The sequence below is a fragment of the Athene noctua genome, chromosome 10 (assembly GCF_965140245.1).
Source record: "Athene noctua chromosome 10, bAthNoc1.hap1.1, whole genome shotgun sequence".
Lineage (NCBI taxonomy): Eukaryota > Metazoa > Chordata > Aves > Strigiformes > Strigidae > Athene > Athene noctua.
In genome coordinates, this window is record NC_134046.1 from 24,001,844 (window position 1) to 24,021,910 (window position 20,067).

General features: G+C 41.5%; 1 protein-coding gene across 3 annotated transcripts in view; it reads left to right on the top strand.

The window, feature by feature from the left end:
* Positions 1 to 20,067, top strand: part of FGD3 (FYVE, RhoGEF and PH domain containing 3) — a 111,326-nt gene that overhangs the window by 48,531 nt on the left and 42,728 nt on the right. For all 3 annotated transcript variants that reach the window (XM_074914287.1, XM_074914289.1, XM_074914288.1), the window contains exons 2-4: positions 10,053 to 10,223; positions 16,899 to 17,067; positions 18,184 to 18,775. In XM_074914287.1, the coding sequence (XP_074770388.1) occupies positions 10,053 to 10,223; positions 16,899 to 17,067; positions 18,184 to 18,775 (932 nt within the window). The remainder of the gene's footprint in view (positions 1 to 10,052; positions 10,224 to 16,898; positions 17,068 to 18,183; positions 18,776 to 20,067) is intronic.

Sequence of the window (20,067 nt, forward strand, 5' to 3'; positions counted from 1 at the left end):
ACAGGAACAGAAATCAGAGTTAGAAATTAAAATATTTGAATTAAGCCACAAGAGAGAACACACAAAACTACTTAAAAAAAGCCTTTAAAACAAACAATCCATCACCCCCCACCTAAACTCCAGCAGAGTGTAAATGAAATTCATTTAGAAGTTTCTTAGCCAAGAGATAATTACATGTGGAGTTTTACACTCTTGGGAATTGCATCCATACAGTGCTTGGATAACAGTGGTGCGTGGTTAGGAGCTGCTTCCCCAGGGTCTCTCGTCCTCTGAATGAGATGGGATGAGGCTGCGCAGTGTCCCTGGGGCACCAGCCTGGAAGAGCCAGGTACCTTCCTGCAGAGAGGATTTGGTACAGCCCTGACATCTGGGACTGACTCTTGTGACTGAAGGAAGGCTGGGGCTGTGCAGTGCAGCCAACCATCTCCTCAGTGTTCATGTGAATGTTAGCAGAGGGCTCAGTTTGGTTTAGAAAGACAACAGCTTTTTTTTTTCTTGTCATTAATAACCTCAGGAGATGGTTGCTGACTGTGATACCGCATCCTGTTTTGTACAGGAAAAGAAAATATTTTTGGTTTAGGGCTTTAATGTGCCTATTATTAGTCCTGATGGAGAATGTATTCAGTGGTGCTTCTTTTTTTTTTTCTCTCATTTTCCTCTTAAATATTTTTATTCTGTTCTCAGTATGGATTTTCTGGTTGCTACTTCTACAGCCCTCTTGGAATTGCTGGGGTTAGGAGCTGGTCCTTGCTTCCTTTCAGCTGCTGTTTTTTAGCCTTTGTCTTGTTTTTAGTGAGAAATGGCTTGACAGCCTGCTATAAAATAATAGTGAAAAAGTCTATTTATTTTTGGCCAGGGAAAAATGACCTTCCACAAAGTTAATGCTAGATTCTGCCTTTTTGTAGGGCAGAAGGCTATCAACAGGATCAGCTCAACTTGTCAACTGTCAGTGGCAAGTTGAGTTGATCCTGTAATTACACCTCAGCAGAGATTGTCATTCCCACTTTGGCGGGAATGTGGACTATCTGAAAGGTCTTCTAAGACCCCTTCGTTTGTGTTGCCTGTGGGTTATATGGTGGCCAGTTGTATTCAGAGCAACATGAAAAGCCTAAAACTAGAAGTGAGTGCCTGCTTGGTTTTTTCTCTCTTTTTTTTTTTTTTTTTTCCTTGCCTCAGCATGAGGTTGTGTGTAATGACTATCTAGCAGCAGGATTTCTAAGACATGCTTGGGTTTCTGCCTTTTCTTTACCTTGTCATGTAATAAGTATAAAGATCTCAGCAGGAATTTGGTTTACGCACCTATGTTGAGCGGTGCTGTATACAGAATTGGATGTGAAGCTCCTCATTTCTGTTGCTCAGAGATCTTCTCCTAACTGTTGTTATAATGTATATATTATATATATATATATTATATATATACATGATATAACAATAATATGACAATAATAATATAATAATATATATAAATTATATACATACATATACATGTAGAGCAAACACTTAAGAATCACTTTTATAGCCAGCTTTTAATACCAGTTTGCCAGCTAAGCCATGTCTAAGGGAGAAGCCCTAATGATCAAGCTGCACCCAGTGATCCCAGGAGGTCAGAGAGCCTGTACTGACACCCACAGTCCTGCCTTCTGTGGTGAACTAGCAAGTCTGTTAAAAAGCTAGTTCTTTAAATGATATTAAATCAGATTAAAAGAATCATTAAAACTCTGCAATGATTTCTTTAAAGCAGTTGTGGAGTAATCCCTGACTGTGTGATGAAGAATGAAATGTCCCAGAGGCAGAGGAGGGTTTGAGTGGCATTGCACAGGCACCTGGATTAGATGCTATTCTGGATGAGGCAATAAAAACAAGATTGTAATGAGAGATGCAGAGACTGCACTAAAATAAGCATGTAAAAAGAGAGAAGCACTAGAAAGAGTTCTGAATCAAGAGTAGAATCTCAGGCCCCTCTAAAGACAGTAGTGGAATAGGCAGTGGTCAGACAAATATCCTTCATTTCAATGAAAGCTGTGTGGGTACCTTCGTTCGTGGTTCTCCAGCACAGTGTGCGGTACAGCTGTACTTGGGGAGCTCATTGCAAGGTGTGATATTCAGTGGAGCCATGGGCCCTTGGGACCACTTTCAAGAACAGAAATAAATCAGTGCTGAAAACTGACTTCTCAAGAATGTCTGTTGTGATTCAGATGATGAGGCATGTGTACCAGTGCCTTGAATTACTTGGATTAGCATGCAGGAACTTGCTTTAAAACAATCTGATGAGGTTAAAGGTGGGAAATCTTGATTCAAGTTTATGGAAAATACTATGACAGTGATGTTCAGTAGTGACCCTTGGGACACTATAGAAATGTCTGTTAACAAAGGAAGTGTCCTTACCTAAGGCATTTAAAAGTAGTCAGAAAGGATAAAAGTACACTAAATCCCAGAATCCCAAATCCTAACACCACAGGTCTGGGGAAGCTACTGGTACTTTTTGTACTTTATATGCACAAATTTGTTTATTTTAGCTATTTGGGTTTTTTCCTATGAAAAATCCTCTTTTGTTATTGTTATAAGTGTGTTAATTTACCAAATTTCTCACAGTCTTCCTCATGGTCTGGCATGGTTTGCAGGCTTTGTGTTTTTCTCGTAAGGACGCAAACCAGCAGCCCTTCTGCAGCTCCCTGGGGATGGCACTTACCATGAAATGAAGTGTTTCGTTTGAAAATTTTACATTTTGTTTCTTCCTTTATTGTTTCCCGTGGTAGCATTCTGCTGGGAGAGAAGGAGCGTTGAAGATTTTCTGGACTTTTGATGGAAATCTTTTAACCAGCTCCATCCCATGTCTGCTGAATTGCATTTACTGTCACTTCTGGGGGCAGCAGTGTCTGCGCTTCATCGCAGGCTTAGCACCTTTACCTTCAGAAAGCTCTCTAAGACACCTTGATCCAGCCTTTTTGGGAAGGCTGCCTGTGGTTGCACTGGGGCTCTTCATTTCCCAGAGGACCTGTGAAGCAGTCTGAGAGTTTGAGTGCTGAGATCTGGGATTTTTTTGGTTTCAGTGGCATGTCACTGCTGTTACTGACTGTTCTTGCATTCGTTATTGAATTGTGTCTATGCAGAAAGCATAAAGAGCTCTAGCTTTCTCTTCTACTTCAGAAAGATTCAGGCTTCTAAAGCATCTGCATCCTATGTATTGTGTTTCAGATGTGTGTGAAACTTAAAACCAAAGAGCATTTTTCTGCAGACTCGCAGCAATCTCCTGTAACTTCTGCTTAGTAAAGCTCCTCTGCTGGCGTTTGCCACGTTTATGTTCTTTGAGTCACCTAACCGCACTGATGGTAGGAAGTGGGATGGGGGAGGTCAGTTCCTGTGAGCATGGCATTTTAAGCCATGAAATGAGAGCTGCAGCAGGGAGCTGGTCTCCCTTATTTTTGGTTGTCGTATAGCTTGAGCAAATAAGAAAAAATGTGGGGGTCTGCTTGAACACAAGTAAGTTATACACATCTTTTTTGATACAGAATTACAGTCCATGTCAGATTCTCTCTTACTTTTGAACATGTTTTCTTGATTGTGTCTGTTTCTGAAAGCTTATGGTGATAACTTTGCTTTCACTATTTTTACTGAAGCTGACATTTTGGAATGCCAGAAAAATAGATGTCATGTGGAGTAACCAGTGTTGGTGTCACTGAGCTGGGTTTACACCCCTCCTAGGGGGTCTTATGGGCCATGGGCAGGAGGAAGAGGTGAGGTTTTAAGTGGATTTGAGGAAAATGCTGGGGTTAATGAAGCAGCATAAGAGAAAAGGTATGTCTGTTGGCAGCGTGGGAAAGGCTTTGCTCCTGTCTGCTCATCAGGAGAGGTTTGGGAGTTAGACTAGTGCAGGGCAACATGTGACATTGGAAAGATTAGGGAAAAAACACAGGCTCTGGGGCTGCTGGTTGTGGATGACTCTGAGGGTGGTGTTTGAATGCTTTGTAACTGTAACAAGCAGGATAATGTGCCATTACTAGAGCTGCCACCGTAAGATAAATTTCACTGCAGTGCGTGGCAGGTAAAGCTAGCTGTCCACACTGGGTTTTCCTGCGGTGTAGTGAGTGCTGTAGCTTCTTTAAAGATGTCCTTGCCCGACTGTGCCTGTAATACAGCCTGAGCATGAAGGACAGACAATTATACTGCTTGCCAGATTCCTGCTGACACAGGGAAGAAAATCAGCACGTTTTAATTTTTGTCAGTTCCTCTTAGTTTGTTTGTTTGTTTGTTTTAAATTCAGATACATACATTAGCTCTGCCCTTGAAGCCCTTTGCTTTCTAGCAGTAGGTTTCTGCATCTCTCCTCCTTGAAAGGCTATTACTGCGGAGGAAGGGTCGAAGAGAGAGAGAACTTCACTATCAGTGACAGTGTTAGGGAATGCCCAAGTGGATGTTTTGGTTGAAAATAGAGGGATGCTTGAGCTGGGCATAGTCAAACCTGTTAGCAGAAGTTAGAGGTACATGGCACATGCTCAATTTGTAGCCAACTTTGGGAAGAGCTAAGTTCCTGTTAAGATGCCTAATAAGATGGGTAGGCAAAGAATGGCTTTCAAAATAGCTCTGCATGTTAACAGCTGAGGGTTTTGTGTTATTTTTTAAACCTGGTCAGTTCTGGGCACATGCTTAGTTGTCCAGACTCCTGTTAGCTGCAGAAATGTCTTTTACCATTATATAAATTTTAATTAATTTATCTTTGTGTATTTTCCCGCAGACAGTTTTTAATCAAACTGATGATGGTTGCTTATCCATTTGATGTGCATGATGCATATTGCAAAGCAGCATTAGAGAGGGAGATGCCACTACTGGATGCATTTCTGAATTCAACAGCCATTTTCCATCTGGAATAGTTCCTTCCACTTGTAGATGCTTGAAGAAAGATTAGAGAATTATAATGCAGAGTGCTTAGAGTTGGACCTGGTGGGTCACATTACACTGAGTTGCCTTTTGGAGCTGTTGTCTTCACTGATGTTGCAGAGAGCCTAATTCAGCAAAGAATTAGGAAGAACTAGGAAGCTCCCCAGCTTGTTTAACTTGTGGGTGACAGCAGTGGATGGTACCAGTGATGACAGGAGTAGGAAAGCCCTTCAACTGGTTGCTGAGACTATCTTCTCTTCCCTTGAGATGATAGGGAAGGGGAAGGTTTCCTGGAGGAGGAGCAGTGGGGGCTCCATGGCTGGGGACATGCTGCCTGCGGGGCAGCTGGGAGCCCTGGGGAGAGCCTCCATGTCCTGGGGGTCCCAGGTTTGGGCATGGCAGAGCGCTTAAGAATAACCCCTGGGTAAGCCTCTCTTGAGCAGGCATTCAAAGTCATGTCCATCATTCTGGATGGATGGAAAAATCCCCCAATGGTATTAACTCTTGGTGAAAGCAGACTTTTCAAGCAGGTGTTGCTTGTCAATGCCTTTTTAGTGTGTCTAGTCTGTAGAGCCTTTTTCTGTTAGTCCAGCATTTGTCATCCCTTTTACTTCTTGCACACTCTCCATGCCTTGTATGGGGGTGTGGGAGGTGGGCTAGTCTGATGAGGTGTAGGCTTTCTTTGTTTCAGTGGAATAAAAGTCTCTTCCTCTAAAACAGGGCTGTGTGGGAAGTCCTTCTATCAGATCAGCAAACGTAGGGCTTGCCAAACCAGTAGCTTGTCATAATATTTGAGGTTCTTGCTGCTGTCTACCACAGGCCTTCAAGATACTTTTTATTTTAAACTGAGATTATTTTTGAATGCTGCTATCTGGGGACTAGGTGCCAAGCACAAGATTTGAATCTGGCTTGTGCACTGTGAGAAAACCTGAGAACTGAAGCTTGGGTTCAGCTGGTCTTTTTACTACTACTACACTCAGTGGAGCACCCAAAATCCTTATATTTTTATCTCTGTCTAATAGAAAAATATATCATAGCCTTGAAGTTTGCAACAGTGTCTACGAAATTTTTCAAAAATACAGGCCTTCAAACAGCTTAGTGAGGATCACGGGAGATACTTGAGAAATTTCTCTGTGCATGAAAGAGTTTCCTGGTGGCATTGAATTCAGTCAGAAAGGCTGAAGTTATTTTTCCATTTTAGTAAAATATAAATTGTATGTTATCTTAGGCATTTTCAGAAGTTTTATTTAAGTTTTACCTTTGCAGGAGCCTTAAATATATATTATTTTATTAATATGATGCAAAAAATTATCTCCATAAAGCATCACCTTTGTCCTTTTCTGCTCGGATTGAAGAGAGAAATTACAAGCAGCTTTGTTCATACGAGTAAAATTTAACAAACAAGCTGTGAAGTACTTGAGCTTAAATATGTTAGAGACACAAGGTCTGTGCATAGCAAGGCTCAGTTTTACAGCAGAGTTTTATACGTTTGGAAGTGCACGCTCAGATGTTAGAGCTCTGCCTGGTGTGCGTGCTTGGGAGGTGCTGGCACGCTCCGTGTCCAGACAGACTCTAACTTTCTGCCCAGAGCTGTCGCAAGTAACCAGGGATCAGATGTGAAGTCAGCATCAGCTAGGCTCTCTGGGAATAACAGTTTATTATTAGTAGCCTTTTATAAGGTTTGGACACAGATAGCCATTTTTTGTCAATTTGCACATCGCAAGTGCTTCTATGGCAGTTACAGCTAATCCAGTCTAGGGAGGGTTTCCACCATCCGGCGCTGGAGAGCAGAGAGGAGGCAGTTTCTGCGTTGGGGCTGGCAGGTTTGGTGGGTGCAGGAGGGCCGGCAGCGGGCGGCCTGTCACCTGCTCACGTCTCTGGCAGTGTCTGGCAGAACCACAGACATCTTGGGGGGTGGCTACCTGGGTTATCTATGCCTGGATCTTATTTATGTTGTCCTCTTTGTTTTCCATTTCCAGGAGCACCCTGGAGTGTGCTTGGCAGACACTGGGTTTTACTTTCAGAGAATTCCATGTGAAATAATCCAGGAAATCTTGTTTTCACAGATCATTTTATAGCACTTGAAAAAATATGTAAGGAAAGCGGATTTTTGTCTTGTGTGCAAAAAGCAGCCCTTAGGGGCCACATCAGAGATGAATAGAGAGAACCATCTTGCCTTAAATTAAATAAAAAAAAAAAAAAACACTTCTGTGGTTTCACCCATGCATATTTTTCTTGATTTAGGGCCAGCACTACATTTGGTGTTTAAGGCACTTGTGGCTTTCCAAGTTCCTCTTCTTTCCAGCTACTTATCAATTTTACTTTCTGCTTTATGCCCACTTGCTCTTTGGATGTACTGTCAATAAACCTGTGGGTTAAGTGCGTGCAGTAGGTGAACAGCAGTAACCTATATATACAATGTAAAAAATTATATAAAATACTGTATTTTTAGAGAATGATGGATTTTAAATTTTTAATATCAGTTCTTATTTAATGGGAAGTAGCGCAAGGCTTCACTAAGTATTTATTCTGCAAATGCCTCTGACTACAAGTCCTGGCGCATTCAGAGTCAAGGTCAGAGCTTGTTTTGGGCAAGACAGATGCCATTTGTTGAGTAATTACCAGTGGAGGATTTTGTGCCTTGATTGTTGCACAGGATTATGCGGTAGAAGAGAAGAACTTATATGTGGATTCATAAAATAAGGATCAAAGCACTTCATTTTTTAGTAGCGCAAGCAGGTTGTAAGAGCTTTTAGCCCAGACATAAGAGGTGTGTGGTGGTGACACTTGAAAGCAAGCAAGTAACCACTAGCTCTTACTTTTAAAGTAAAGAAAGAAAGGGGATCGGACCTGCTTTCACAATGGTGAATCTCAGTTGGAAAGAAAAAGGAATTGGGTTTTAGTTCTTTTTGAAACTTTACAAAATTACACCAACAAGACAGTCCCTTTTTGTGGCAGCGGTTGAAGAGGAATATGGAATGCTGAGGGCAACTGGTGTCTCATCCAAAGTCAGCAGAGGGATGGCTGGGCTTGGCTTAGGATGCCCAGCTGAGGACCCCCCAGGTACCCGAGGACAGGAGGAGCTGTGGCTCTGCTCCCTCAGCTGCTGCAGGGAACTGTGGTCACATCCAGCATCTCCTGGGGGCTTCAGCACTTGCCAGAGCCGAGGCCGCTGCTATGCTTCCATGATCAAACGACATAACGTGGTGAGAGGTGTTTTCTAGAAAGCTGTTGTGGGTACAGAGATTTGTCCCTGACAACTGGATCATTAAAGTAATTTTTAGGAAGATATGGCACTGCTGGATTGCCTTCCAGTCACAGGCGCTGGTGAATCCCTGCTGGAACACAGTCTTCTGTATGCTGCCTTTTTTTATTTGAGTTAGAGCTTTTCCCTTGGACACTATTTTAATTTCTTGTTCTGCTGAGCTACTGTTAATAAGGAAGAAGTCTTAGTCCTTTCCCTAAAAAGCTGGCCCATTGTGGCACTGCTGTTGCTGTCACAGGAGCTCTTGGTACCCAGAGCTGAGAGGCATCTGCATAAACTCTTTCTATGATGACGTGCTTGAAATAATCTATTAATCTGCTCTAATAATGTACTCTACTTTCACTGCATTTTCCTAATAAATAAAATTATTTTTGAATAAAACCTAGTACTTATAAATTCCTGACTTCAGCTGGAAGGATGTTTTAATAGCTGGTCTCAAATCTGCTGAAAAGCAGATTTCATGGTAAAAATGCTAATGAAGCTTCAACAGCAACAACTGGCAGCCATACAGAGAAACTCAAGAGTTATATATTTGGGTGTCAGAGATAGTAAATAGATTTGTGCCACCTGAATTTATTTTTGTCAGCAAAATTGACTTTAATATTTTATGATTATTTTAAAAAAAATAATCTGTATTGCTGTGAAAGTTTCTGCTTTTTGAGGACAGCTCTCAGTTAATCTTCCCAAGCAGTCTGTATGGCTCAGATTTCAAAGTCTTTATTCAAAAGGTCACATCCTGATTTAATACCATTAGTATAAACTAAGGATAATGTACTTGATGTGGATGAAGGTGCTTGTAATTTCAGTTTTTTGATCTTTTTATAAATCTGGCCAAGAGTACATCGCATTTGTGAAGCTAATGCCATGTTCTTGAACACATCACAGGAAGGCAAAGATTGATTTTTTTCACATTGAGATGAATCCTTTCTACATGATGCTGGTCACCTAATTTCAGCTAGTCCAGTTTAAAATGGGAGTATGGAAAGAATGTTTGTCATGTTTTCTTTGCCTTTTTTTTATGGATTAGTGTTCAGATTTCTACATTTGATACATTTTCCGCTTCTCAGTACTGCCGGAAGCATATATATTCATGGGTTCATATGCAGCAATTTTAAACCGCAGTACTTTTTAAACTCTTTGTTTTCTGCCTTCTTATGACACACTAGTAAAGCTGGCATGAGGATTTCATGTAGCTGTAGGCTTGCCACAAGTCAAAAAAAACCCCAAATAAAAAAAAATGCAGTATCCGCTATGTGAAAGTGGATATATAGGTTTATTTCCACAGTGCCCACAAAAATGAATAAAGAATGTTAAATTAAAAGACAAACAAACATATTAATCACTTCTTTCTCTTTTTTCCCACTGGATCATATCTTAATGGCCTCCTCTAGATTGGAGCTTTCTGAAGGAATGTTAATATTTTATGTAAGGAGGAATAATAAATAGCAGTAAAATGCAGGGTGAATGATTAAATCTCCTGAAGGAATGGTGCTTATTCCAATCCCCCCACCCCTTAGACGCATTTCTAATTCTGTGTAATTTAGGTGTGTTTTACCAAATAACATGATGTTGTATGCTGGGGCACTTGTATTTCTGTTTGGAGAAATCCTTTTGAAATGGTCTTTATCTTTTATATTTCCTCTTTTCTTTTCCGTGTCCATAGTAAATCAGTAAGTAATTAATTAAAGATAGGATTACCAAAATTCCATCTGTCTTATCAGTCAGCTAGTTTGATACAGTTATTAAGGCTGGATATATTGGTTGTAATGACTTGTGAGTAAATGGATCACCCTCTTCTACCCCCCTCCCTTCCCTCAGGAACTTCAGTGACTGATATGCTTCTAGAAGTAGCTCAAATTTTCTTCAGGATTAATACAACAAAATATGTACTTTTTTTTCTTCCCCCCCTCAGGTTGCCCTTGTTCTCCTTTTCAAATCAAATGTCACATTGAGTCAAATCCAGCATTGGAAGCATGTGGGGAACTGCAGCACATCAGCCCAGCGCAATGTATCCATCAAACTGGAAGGAAGCCCAAAACCAAAACTCCACTAGCCAAAATGCATCCTCTGCAGAAACCCCAAGGCAAGTGGCTTTGTCCTTCTAGCAATTGTACGAACTTCTATCACATATGAAGTATAATATTTTAAAATGAAATGTTTTAATTTTATGTCTCAGCAAAATAGTTATTTTTATGTTCTAAGATTCCAGTACAGCCGATAGGGTTTTATTATCTTAACTTTTTTTCTATGTTAGATAACCTCTTAGGAAAGCCTTTAAGAAGAAATTATTCAGGAATAACAGATTACCGAACTTGTCGATTTATATTTCCTGTACTGTTGTTATACCACATGCAGCTGTGAAATGTAAGTTTAATTTAGCAATATTGTTTTCATTTTTTTTTTTTTTTTTAAGTATGTAGGTAAGAATAGCTTATTGTTTAAACCTGGTCTGTTTTCCATTTATTGTAAGAACTCTGCATAGCAACAGGAAATGCCTAAATGGAACGAATGTGTTCTAAAAATGAGAAATAGGAGCTAAACCAGTCACATGCAAGAGCAGCATGTGGGCTGTGGTAATTCCACAGACCTGCTAGACTCACAGACAAATAGGTGGCAATCCCCAAGTATGGTAGAAGAGAAGCCAGGAAGAAGCATGTTCCAGCTGGTCTCCAGACAGGTCTTCTGGTCTCCCCAGGCTTTTCTTCCCTAAAACTTCTGAATTCTAAGAAAGGCTGTAGTAAATTTCTTGAAAGAGAATAAATTGTTCTCATGTTGTGCCATCAGTAAAATCACATGTGGTCTCTCTTTGTAATGTCAAGTTGCCAAGTGCCTTCACTGCCACCACCCCTTGCTTTGTAGAATTGGTTGCAATACTCTGTATAATGGGTGCTTGCCTTAAGGTAACTGGATTCAGGAAGCATATAGTTTGAGAGATACTTGGAACACAGGAGAGTGAGCCTTAAGAAGATACTAAGTTTATAAACCACAAATTTTCTAAGAAGTACGTCCATGTGATAGACGCTCATGGTCATGTGAGAAAAAAAGAAAAGGTGCTTTGGTTACCGTTAGGATGTGTTGTACGAACTAGCCTCTGCATCCCCCCCCCAATTCAAATAACAATATGAAAGCTGTTTTCTAATATGTATTCAGCCTTAAACAACTACAAAGAAAGCATTGTATGTTCTGGTTCTGGAAGTAGACCTTAAATGTTAAATTAGTGTACTAGTTCACGCTTGAAACATCTCATGATGTCTGAGTATTTATGGAGCTTTCATGCTGATGTCTTGGTTGTCCAGGTTTAATTAGTGGATGTTCCGTGAATGTTGTTAATAGTAACAATAAAAAGAAATAGCAGAAGTGTCTGTACAGTAAGAAATGGAATGAATTCAGCTATTCAGCTGGTGTAGATCCTTCGCTGTTGTACTGACTGCACTGATTTCCAGTTACTGAGGACATAGCATGTTTTTTATATGTAAGTATTTCAGAAGAGTTGAAGGGACCCTACTTAGCTTGCTTCAAATCATGCTTAAATACCCAAGTAGATTGGTATAATCTGTTTCCATTACTGAGATAGGTACTACTTTTTCTTTCTGCTGCTCACACACATCCAAGCTCTCTCTCCCATTACAGCCATAAGCTTAGAACCAAAGAAGTCGGTACATCTTACTGGCTGCTTAATGCTCTGAAAAGGATGGAGATTTGTTAATGAGGTGAAATAGACACCCAAAGGTAATATGCTTTCTTGACTTTTGCCAATACTTTTTTTGACAGAACTTGGGCTTTTCTTGATGTCACTGTAAAAGCACTCCAAGAAGAAACAGGAGTCCCAGTGAAAATTTCCATGGGAGACTGTTGTGCAGTACCCAGTACTCAAAAATCAGACTACTTGATGTTGTCTCAGACTGAGCCAGGTGTGGTGGGTTGACCCTGGCTGGACTCCAGGTCCCCCACGAGGCTGCTCTATACTCCCCCTCCTCAGCTGGAGAAGGGGGAGATGAACTACAACGAAAGGCTCATAGGTTGAGATAAGGACAGGGAGATCACTCACCACTTACTGTCATGGGCAAAACAGACTCGATTATGGGAAATTAATTTAATGTATTACCAGTCAAATTAGAGTAGGGTAATGAGAAATAAAACCAAATCTTAAAGCACCTTCCCCCTACCTCTTTCTTCTTCCCATGCTCAACTTCACTCCCGATCTCTCTACCTCCTGCCCCTGCCCCACGCAGGGGACAGGGATTGCAGTCGGTTCATTGCGCGTTGTTTCTGCTGCTCCTTCCTCCTCACGCTTTTCCCCTGCTCCAGCGTGGGGTCCCTCCCACAGAAGACAGTCCTCCGTGAACTTCTCCAACCTGTGTCCTTCCCACAAGCCTCAGTTCTTCAAGAACTGCTCTGGCATGGGTCCCTCCCACAGGGTTGCAGTCCTTCAGGAACAGCCCGCTCCAGCGTGGATCCCCTGGGGGGTCACAAGTCCTGCCAGAAGACCTGCTCCAGTGTGGGCTCCTCTTTCCACAGTGTCACAGCTCCTGCCAGGAGCCTACTCCACTGTGGGCTCTCCAGAGGGTCACAGCCTCCTTTGGGTGCATCCACCTGCTCTGGTGTGGGGCCTTCCACAGGCTGCAGGTGGGCATCTGCTCCTCCGTGGACCTCCCAAGGGCTGCAGGGCACAGCTGCCTCACCATGGGCAGCACCACGGGCTGCAGGGGAACCTCTTCTCTGGCACCTGGAGCACCTCTCCCACTCCTTCACTGACTTCAATATTTGCAGAATTGCCTCTCTCACATATTCTCGCTCCTCTCCCAGCTGCTGTTGCACAGCAGCTTTTTACCCCCTTCTTAAATATGTTATCCCAGAGGTGCTACCCTCATCACTGATGGGCTTGGCCTTGGCCAGTGGCAGGTCCACCCTGGAGCCAGCTGGCCTTGGCCTTGGCTCTGTCAGACATGGGGGAAGCTTCCAGCAGCTTCTCACAGAAGCCACCCCTGTAGCCCCCCTCCTACCAAAACTGGGCCACGCAAACCCAACACACCAAGTTAGCCAAAACTACAAATCAGTGTTACAAGTCTTGGTCATCTTCCTGAAAGACACTTCTTTGTCACAAATTTTAAATAATTATTTTATTATTTCACTTTTTAATAATAAAACTACCTTTTAAAAGTATCTGTAGTTAGCTTACATATGATAGTAGAGATCAGTACATATGATACTTCGCAAGGAGGGGAAGATGATACAGGGTTTTTTTCTCTTCACTTTTATGGACTTTGTGAATTTGAAATGGCCCTTCTCCCTTGATAGTTCATTGGTCCCCTGTTACTGTAAGAGTTGTATACCCAGTGAAGAAAGGAAAATGCTTCATGTCTCTCTAGGAAAATGAAATTGTCATAATAATAATAATAAAAAAACACTTGTTTTTGTAAAATTAACTGTATTCAAGTTGATGTTTTTCCTGTTAACCATCCTTGCTTTGTCTTGGTGGCCATGTCCAAAAAAGTAGTTGTGATAGTGTGGTGCATTTCCTTGCACCAGACATAAATCCTTCCTCGTTTTTTTTGTTGGTGTTTTTATACAAGAACCTTTCTTCAGGGGCTTTCTCCCTAGAGCTACATGGATGCCTTATTAAAGCCTATTTCTTGATTTGCTGGCATCACCACCTTCGACTCTAGGAGCAGCTCTTTACTCCCACTCAAGGCTGTGCTTTATTCTTTTCTGGGGTGTATTCACTTCCCAGAGGATAACCCTTCATAATCTGCTTCATCATGTATATTATTTTAGGTCTCGTCCAGGGACTTTAACCAGGTAAATCGTCAAGTGTGGCTCACACCACTTGCATTTCTCTTTATTAGGTCCTCCCAGCTTTCCCAGCAAGTCATGACAGACACACCACAGCTGGGGTGATTGATGGGAATGCCTCCATCAGGTCACTACACGGTGTGTAGACTGTTGTGAGAGAGAAATTCATGGTCAGGGGCTGGAGTAATGCAAAGGCTGAGGTGCTCTTTTTGCAGTGGGGGAAGGGTCCTTAGGGTCCTTATTCCCTGCTGTTCTACAGACCCAGGGCCAAACCCAGGCTGTACCTTCTCCCACATATTTCACCTTACCTTTCCCTTTTCTAATTCTGTCCTGCTGCTTCTTGTCATTTCACTTGTTCTTTCTGCAAGAAAGATTTTGTGTCTTGGTTTCTGCCTCCTCCAAATAGCCGCGGGCTGCTATGTAAAACCTTCAGGAGGGCTGGGCAAATACCATTCCAGCACTTGGCTTCAGCCTTCAGGTACCACCTGAAATGTGCTTTGCAATACTAATACTTCTTCCATGCAGCCTTCTTTTTTCCACCAGTTTACCTGTCTGTGTGCAAGACAGGCACTGGAAGCTGCTGCATACAAGGTCGTGCTGCTTTGTGGCTGGATTCTGGAGCGAGAACACAGCAGCATTGGTTCCTCTGTGGGCTGGGACTTGTGGAAGGTGGCTTCGGAGTGTGGGCAGGAGTTCTGCTTGGGTCTGGATCCCTACCTAAAAGCAGCACCAGCTTTCTTCTGAGGCTGACTGTTCATTTAGTACTGGCGAGGATGGCACACATACATATGAGCTCAGCTGGTGTTGTTTGGTTTTAGTGTGCAGATCTTTCATTCACTCTTTTGTGGAAGTCTAAAACAGTTTCGAGTTTAAAAGTCTGTATTGTGATACTGTAATGGCATGTCCTTGTAAATTCTGAATGCAGGCTTTTTGCGTCAGCTCTGGAGTAGACATCTTGTGTGGTTTGAATTTTGCTTTGTAAGTAGTGCTTGGTAAGGTCAGCATCTTTGCCTCCATTATGATCTCTCTGTTTCTCAAAATTATTTCAGTAAATAAATATTCAGAACTAGAAGAATTGTTTTCCTCCTTCCCTTTTGTCTAGTGCAGAGTGTGTTGTCTCAGGTGATTCAGGTGGAGTCCACTAACAGGAGAGACATAAAATGTTTACACAGACAGCAGTGACACCCATTGCTATTAGTGTAAAGGCTTTGGCAGTCAACTTCAGCTTTGGAGTGTAGTGGATCAGTCTAAAACTATGAAGGGCCTGATAGGAGATGTGGGGTAGGTTCTTGCCTGTCTGCTTGCTGCTTTATGCACTTTCTATAAAGAGCCTTGAGCTTGCTTTTTCTGGCTGGATGAGCCAGATGGCAGCCTAGAGACCTTTTTTTTTTTTTAGATTTTGTTTTGTTTTTACAAGGAGAAATGTGGCTGAGCACTCGCTGATCATGTGGTGAACAAAACCTAGAGCTCCACCATCTCATTTTTATATGCAAGATGATTTTCTTTTCCTGCTTACCTGTTATTCCTCTGTAAGATAGGTTTTGTGGTATTCCATTTTGAAAATTGAACTATGACACCTTTTTTTAAGAGGGGAATCTCATGTTTTTGGAGACTGCTGAAATTAACTCAGTAATGCAGGTAGTTTAAAATCTAACCTGTATCAGAGCTCAAAAACTCTTAAACAGTCCTTCATCACTGACCTCAGACAATGACCATCCATAGCAGCTCCCCATCCGCTGGAGCAGGGAGGACATCTGGGCTGATGGGAGCTTAGGACAGATACAAGGACACAGGGACTGGCTTTTTGGGTGCATATGCCTCCATTTAGCCTCCTAAAGAAATTAACCCTGAAATTACATTCAGAACAGTTGCTAATTAAAGCTCCATTACAGTATTATTCATATTACACTGATGTGCCATCTGGACCATTTGAAAATTGGAAATTCTTGAAATAAATTATTGAAAATGTTTGATAAAACACGTATTTAGTTTCCTCATCTAGTAGGTTAACTCTTTGGGTAGTCTAGACTGAAGGGAATACTTGGCAGCACCACTCCAAGTAGCCTGTGCTTTGGAAGTAATCACACAGTAGGTTTTCCTGCCTTCTAGTGTCAGGTCTGCCTGTGTGAGGTTGCTTTCACTGCATGAAACTGTAACAGCAGGTGAACCTGTTGCCATGAGTTACTGCCTGTCTATTTCCAAAACTGTTTATTCTGCAGTCAATATAAGGTCTGAATAAAGTCTAAAATTACATTACATTTAAATTACATTTTTTTAAGTACTATATTAAACTTTGTACCTTCGCCTAGTGAATCCTTAAGCAGAACATACACGTTCTTACAATGTGTGTTTTATTTATATTGTATGTAACTCAATGTAGAACCAAAAGAGGAAGGAAATCTATGAAGACTACACCACAGAAGAGATGGGGGAGGGAGAATGAAAGGAAGAAAAGCTATTATGTTCTGTCTGTGGCATTTTTGACCAAGCAAATGCAAGGCACTGAAGTCCATGGTGGGATTGTTTTTGGTGGTTTGTTTTGGGTTGTTTTTTTCTTTTTTTTCCCCAGTATAAGAGATTCAACAAGAGTGCCTGAGTTTTGAAAAATCATGGGAGGGGAAACTCGTTAGTGTGATTGAGATGGTGAGCACATTTGCAAAAACGAAGTGTGAGCTGTGCATCCTGTTTGGTAACAAGGAAGCGGTGAAGTGCTGTGAGCGGCTCAGTTCGTTAACACATCTGATACAGCTGTAGAAATACAAAATAGAAGACTGTCATTTTTCTTTACTATACAGCAGCTTGCTTTGATGTTAGAAATACTTCAGAAATGTACCTGTGCAGTTTATAAAGGATGGTGGAAGAATGGATGCCCCTCATTCTGCATTGAGCACTTGGATTTTGTTCCCAGTTTAGGATAAAGAAGATGGAGATTTATCCTCCCATTTTTTCCCCTCTCTTTTATTAGTACCTCCTAAGCCTGTCCATCTCAAATCTGGGCAGGAAAGGATTCCTCCTGCACCTTCTCGGCCTTTGCCAGCTGATCCCAAGTCATCAAGAAGCTTAGCACCTGGAGAGGAAGAAATACCAGTATCAGCAGGAGTCAACACGCTCATTGAGAAATTTGAAAGTATTAGGTAAATACGGCTTTGTGAATCTGCTCTGATCTCCATTTTCTGCATTTTTAACTTAGAATATAACAGTGGAAAACATTAATTGTAATTATCACATAGAAACTCTTCTTGGGATGTTTTCTACTGGAAGTCCAAAACTTGCCTGACTACGCAATGGCTTTTGTTTTAATAAAAGCATGTATTTCAGTGACTTTTAGTTTGTGACATGCAGTTTTTCTTAAGGGGCTTAAGAATTTGGTAAGTGTTCCAATAGAAACAAGTGGCCCAGGGTCTGCTTTCAGTAAGTTGACCTGATGTCGGGACTGGCTTTTGCTTTATAGGAACTTGATTATTGCAATATAAAATAATTGAGTTTTCTGTCTAAGATTCAGTAAATGTCAGACATACTGTTAGCTTGCAGGGGAGAGTTAAATCGCAATGTGCTGTGAAACAACATCATGTAGAACAGCTTTTCCTCTGAAGAGGCATTAAATAGGATAAAATATATATGTGTTGCTGTAAAACCAGCTCATTTTACAAACATATGAAAACTCTCTGAAGACCAAATCTGCCTGATGGAGCTAAGTGGTTTTTTTCGTAAAGAGGAGGATGGAGACAGACACCATACTGTGCCTTGGAGTGTGTTATCACCTAGGTGAATCTGTTAAGGTGTCTTTCAAAATGAAAAAGTAGCACCTTCCTGTGCTTCAAAAATGTTTTCTCTGGCAGAAAATACCTTGACCCAAGACTTTGTTCTGCTGAAGCATGTGGGTTCCTGTTTAAACAAACCCACAACCAAATGTTTCTTTTAAAAGATGATTCCTCCTTCCCCAAGATTCCTCCTTCCCCAAACCTTCAAACTAGACTGTTCTTCAAGGCAATGTGGGGAATATTAAAGGCCAATGATTCTAGTGATGCCATTTCAGGAGCACTTAGGACTAAATGTGATGTGTTTTTATTGGAAATTGTTGGGTGAATATTATTATAGCAGTGTGCACACACTTGCTTCCTAGGATTGTCAAGGGGGTGTAAGAAATACAGCTTGAATCAAATGATAATCAGGCCCTCTCTCATTTGGGACACTCTTGAAACCTCTGAATGTTAATGTGAATAACTGTGGTGCTTTCTTTTCACTCACAGGCAACCTGTACATATTCTTCAAAGAAACCAGCTAAATTTAGCTCTTAAGATGGAACCTGGTGTGGACTCATCCAAACAACCAAGTTTGTATGACTGTGACATGGTGGCTTCCAGTGGATCTTCTACAAATGAAAAAAGTGAACTGGATGAAAACGAGCCAGACGTACCGTACAGCGCGGATCTATCTAACACAGACATATTGAAGATTAAAGAGCTAAGCATAGGTGACAGCAAAAGCCATGAAGACTGTACTGCTGTGACTGTGAGCAAGGAGCCCTCTGGAGAGCTTGGTAATAAAGACTCAACTGCAGAACTGAATGGTAAAATTCCCAACAGAGACAGTGGCATTGACAGTCCTTCTTGTAGCGTGGCAGGGGAAGCTTTCCCCAGCGAAGAGGGTGCAGAGCAGAAGAAGCCCAGCGTAGCTGGGAACCCAGGGGAGATGGAACCTGACAAAAAGGGCACCAAGCCTTCCTCTGCAGAACAGAAGAGAGACTCCACGCAGGATGAAGACAGTGACATTGATGAAGGAAGCAGCGAGGAGCAAGAGACAGCAGAAGTGCCAAAGTTAGAGTATTTGGATGTAAACAAGGTAAGGTAGTTTGTTTGTTGCTATTAAGTGCTCTGAAACTAGTTCCTGACTCTGGCCAGAGATGTCTTGCTTCACTTTCATACGTTGTTTGGGGTTTTTGTTTGGTCTTACGTCAAAGGATCATGGCAGTCATTATAATTTCCTGCTTGATGCCACTGTCATAACTTCTTCCTGACCTAGATAGTATCTTTTAGAAAGGTTCCTAGTTTTGATTTAAAAGGTTTTATATAAGAAAACCTATCACAGCCAGAGATAAATTGTTAAAATGTAAGTGCTTTTGTAGGTAAAGACTCACACCTTGTGCTTCTTGTTTGGATTTGCTAGGTTCAGCTTCTAGTTCTTAGATGATGTTGTTTTCAGTGGGGCTCTGTGATATGCAGAGGGCTAACTGGATAGTGCACTTGCAGGGCCTTGCATCCCAGTGTAGGACATGCACAACTGAAATCTCTTCTAACAGTTTGGGGTTTTTTGTTGGTTTTTGGTGGGGGTTTTTGTTGTTGTTGGGTTTTGGGGTTTTTTTAATACAAAGCCTGTGCTTCTGTTGGTGGGACTACTTGAGTGCAAAGAAGTTTTGAGGGTAGTTATATTAAATTACTCTTCAGGAAACTAGCTAGAAGAGATTTTCTTTGAATCCAGAGTAATGTAGTCCAGACTGGTTTGTATTTGCTGCAGCTGTGTAAGATTAATGACAGATTCTTTTGATTATCTGTTTATCAAGACAGTTATTTTTAGAAATAGTGATGATAGAATGGGTTAGATTTTTCTAGAAAAAGAAAACAGAAGATGCTTTGAGCAAAACATCTGCAAAATATTCCACTCCTTGTTGGATGGAGTTTTTGTTTGTGTTTGGGGTGTTGTGTTTTCTTCTTTTTTCTTTTTCCCCCCTCAGCCATCATGGCAGTAAAGTTAATATACTGGATTTTTGGTTTTTTTGAAGAACATGATGACCACTAGCAACTAGTGAACTGTAGCTAGCGAGTAGTGTTCACACCACAGTTGTACAAATGAGGTGGTTCTGTTGAAATCACTGAGTATGTCCTGATTTGTGTACGTCAAGAGCTTGTCCCTTGGGAAATGTGGCAGTTAAAACTTGTGTAGTAGCTTCTGGGTCAAATCAGCCAGTGACTATTGGCCAATTCAGAGTGATGAAAATTGCATTGGGTGTATGTGGTGTGCAAGAAGTTCTGTCTCTCAGAGCTGACAAGTGCAGTTTCAGAGTACAGTTAATGCTCTGTGGTGTCCCCTTTTTTTCCAAGAGTAGAAGACAGCCTGATGAAGCAAACATACAGGAA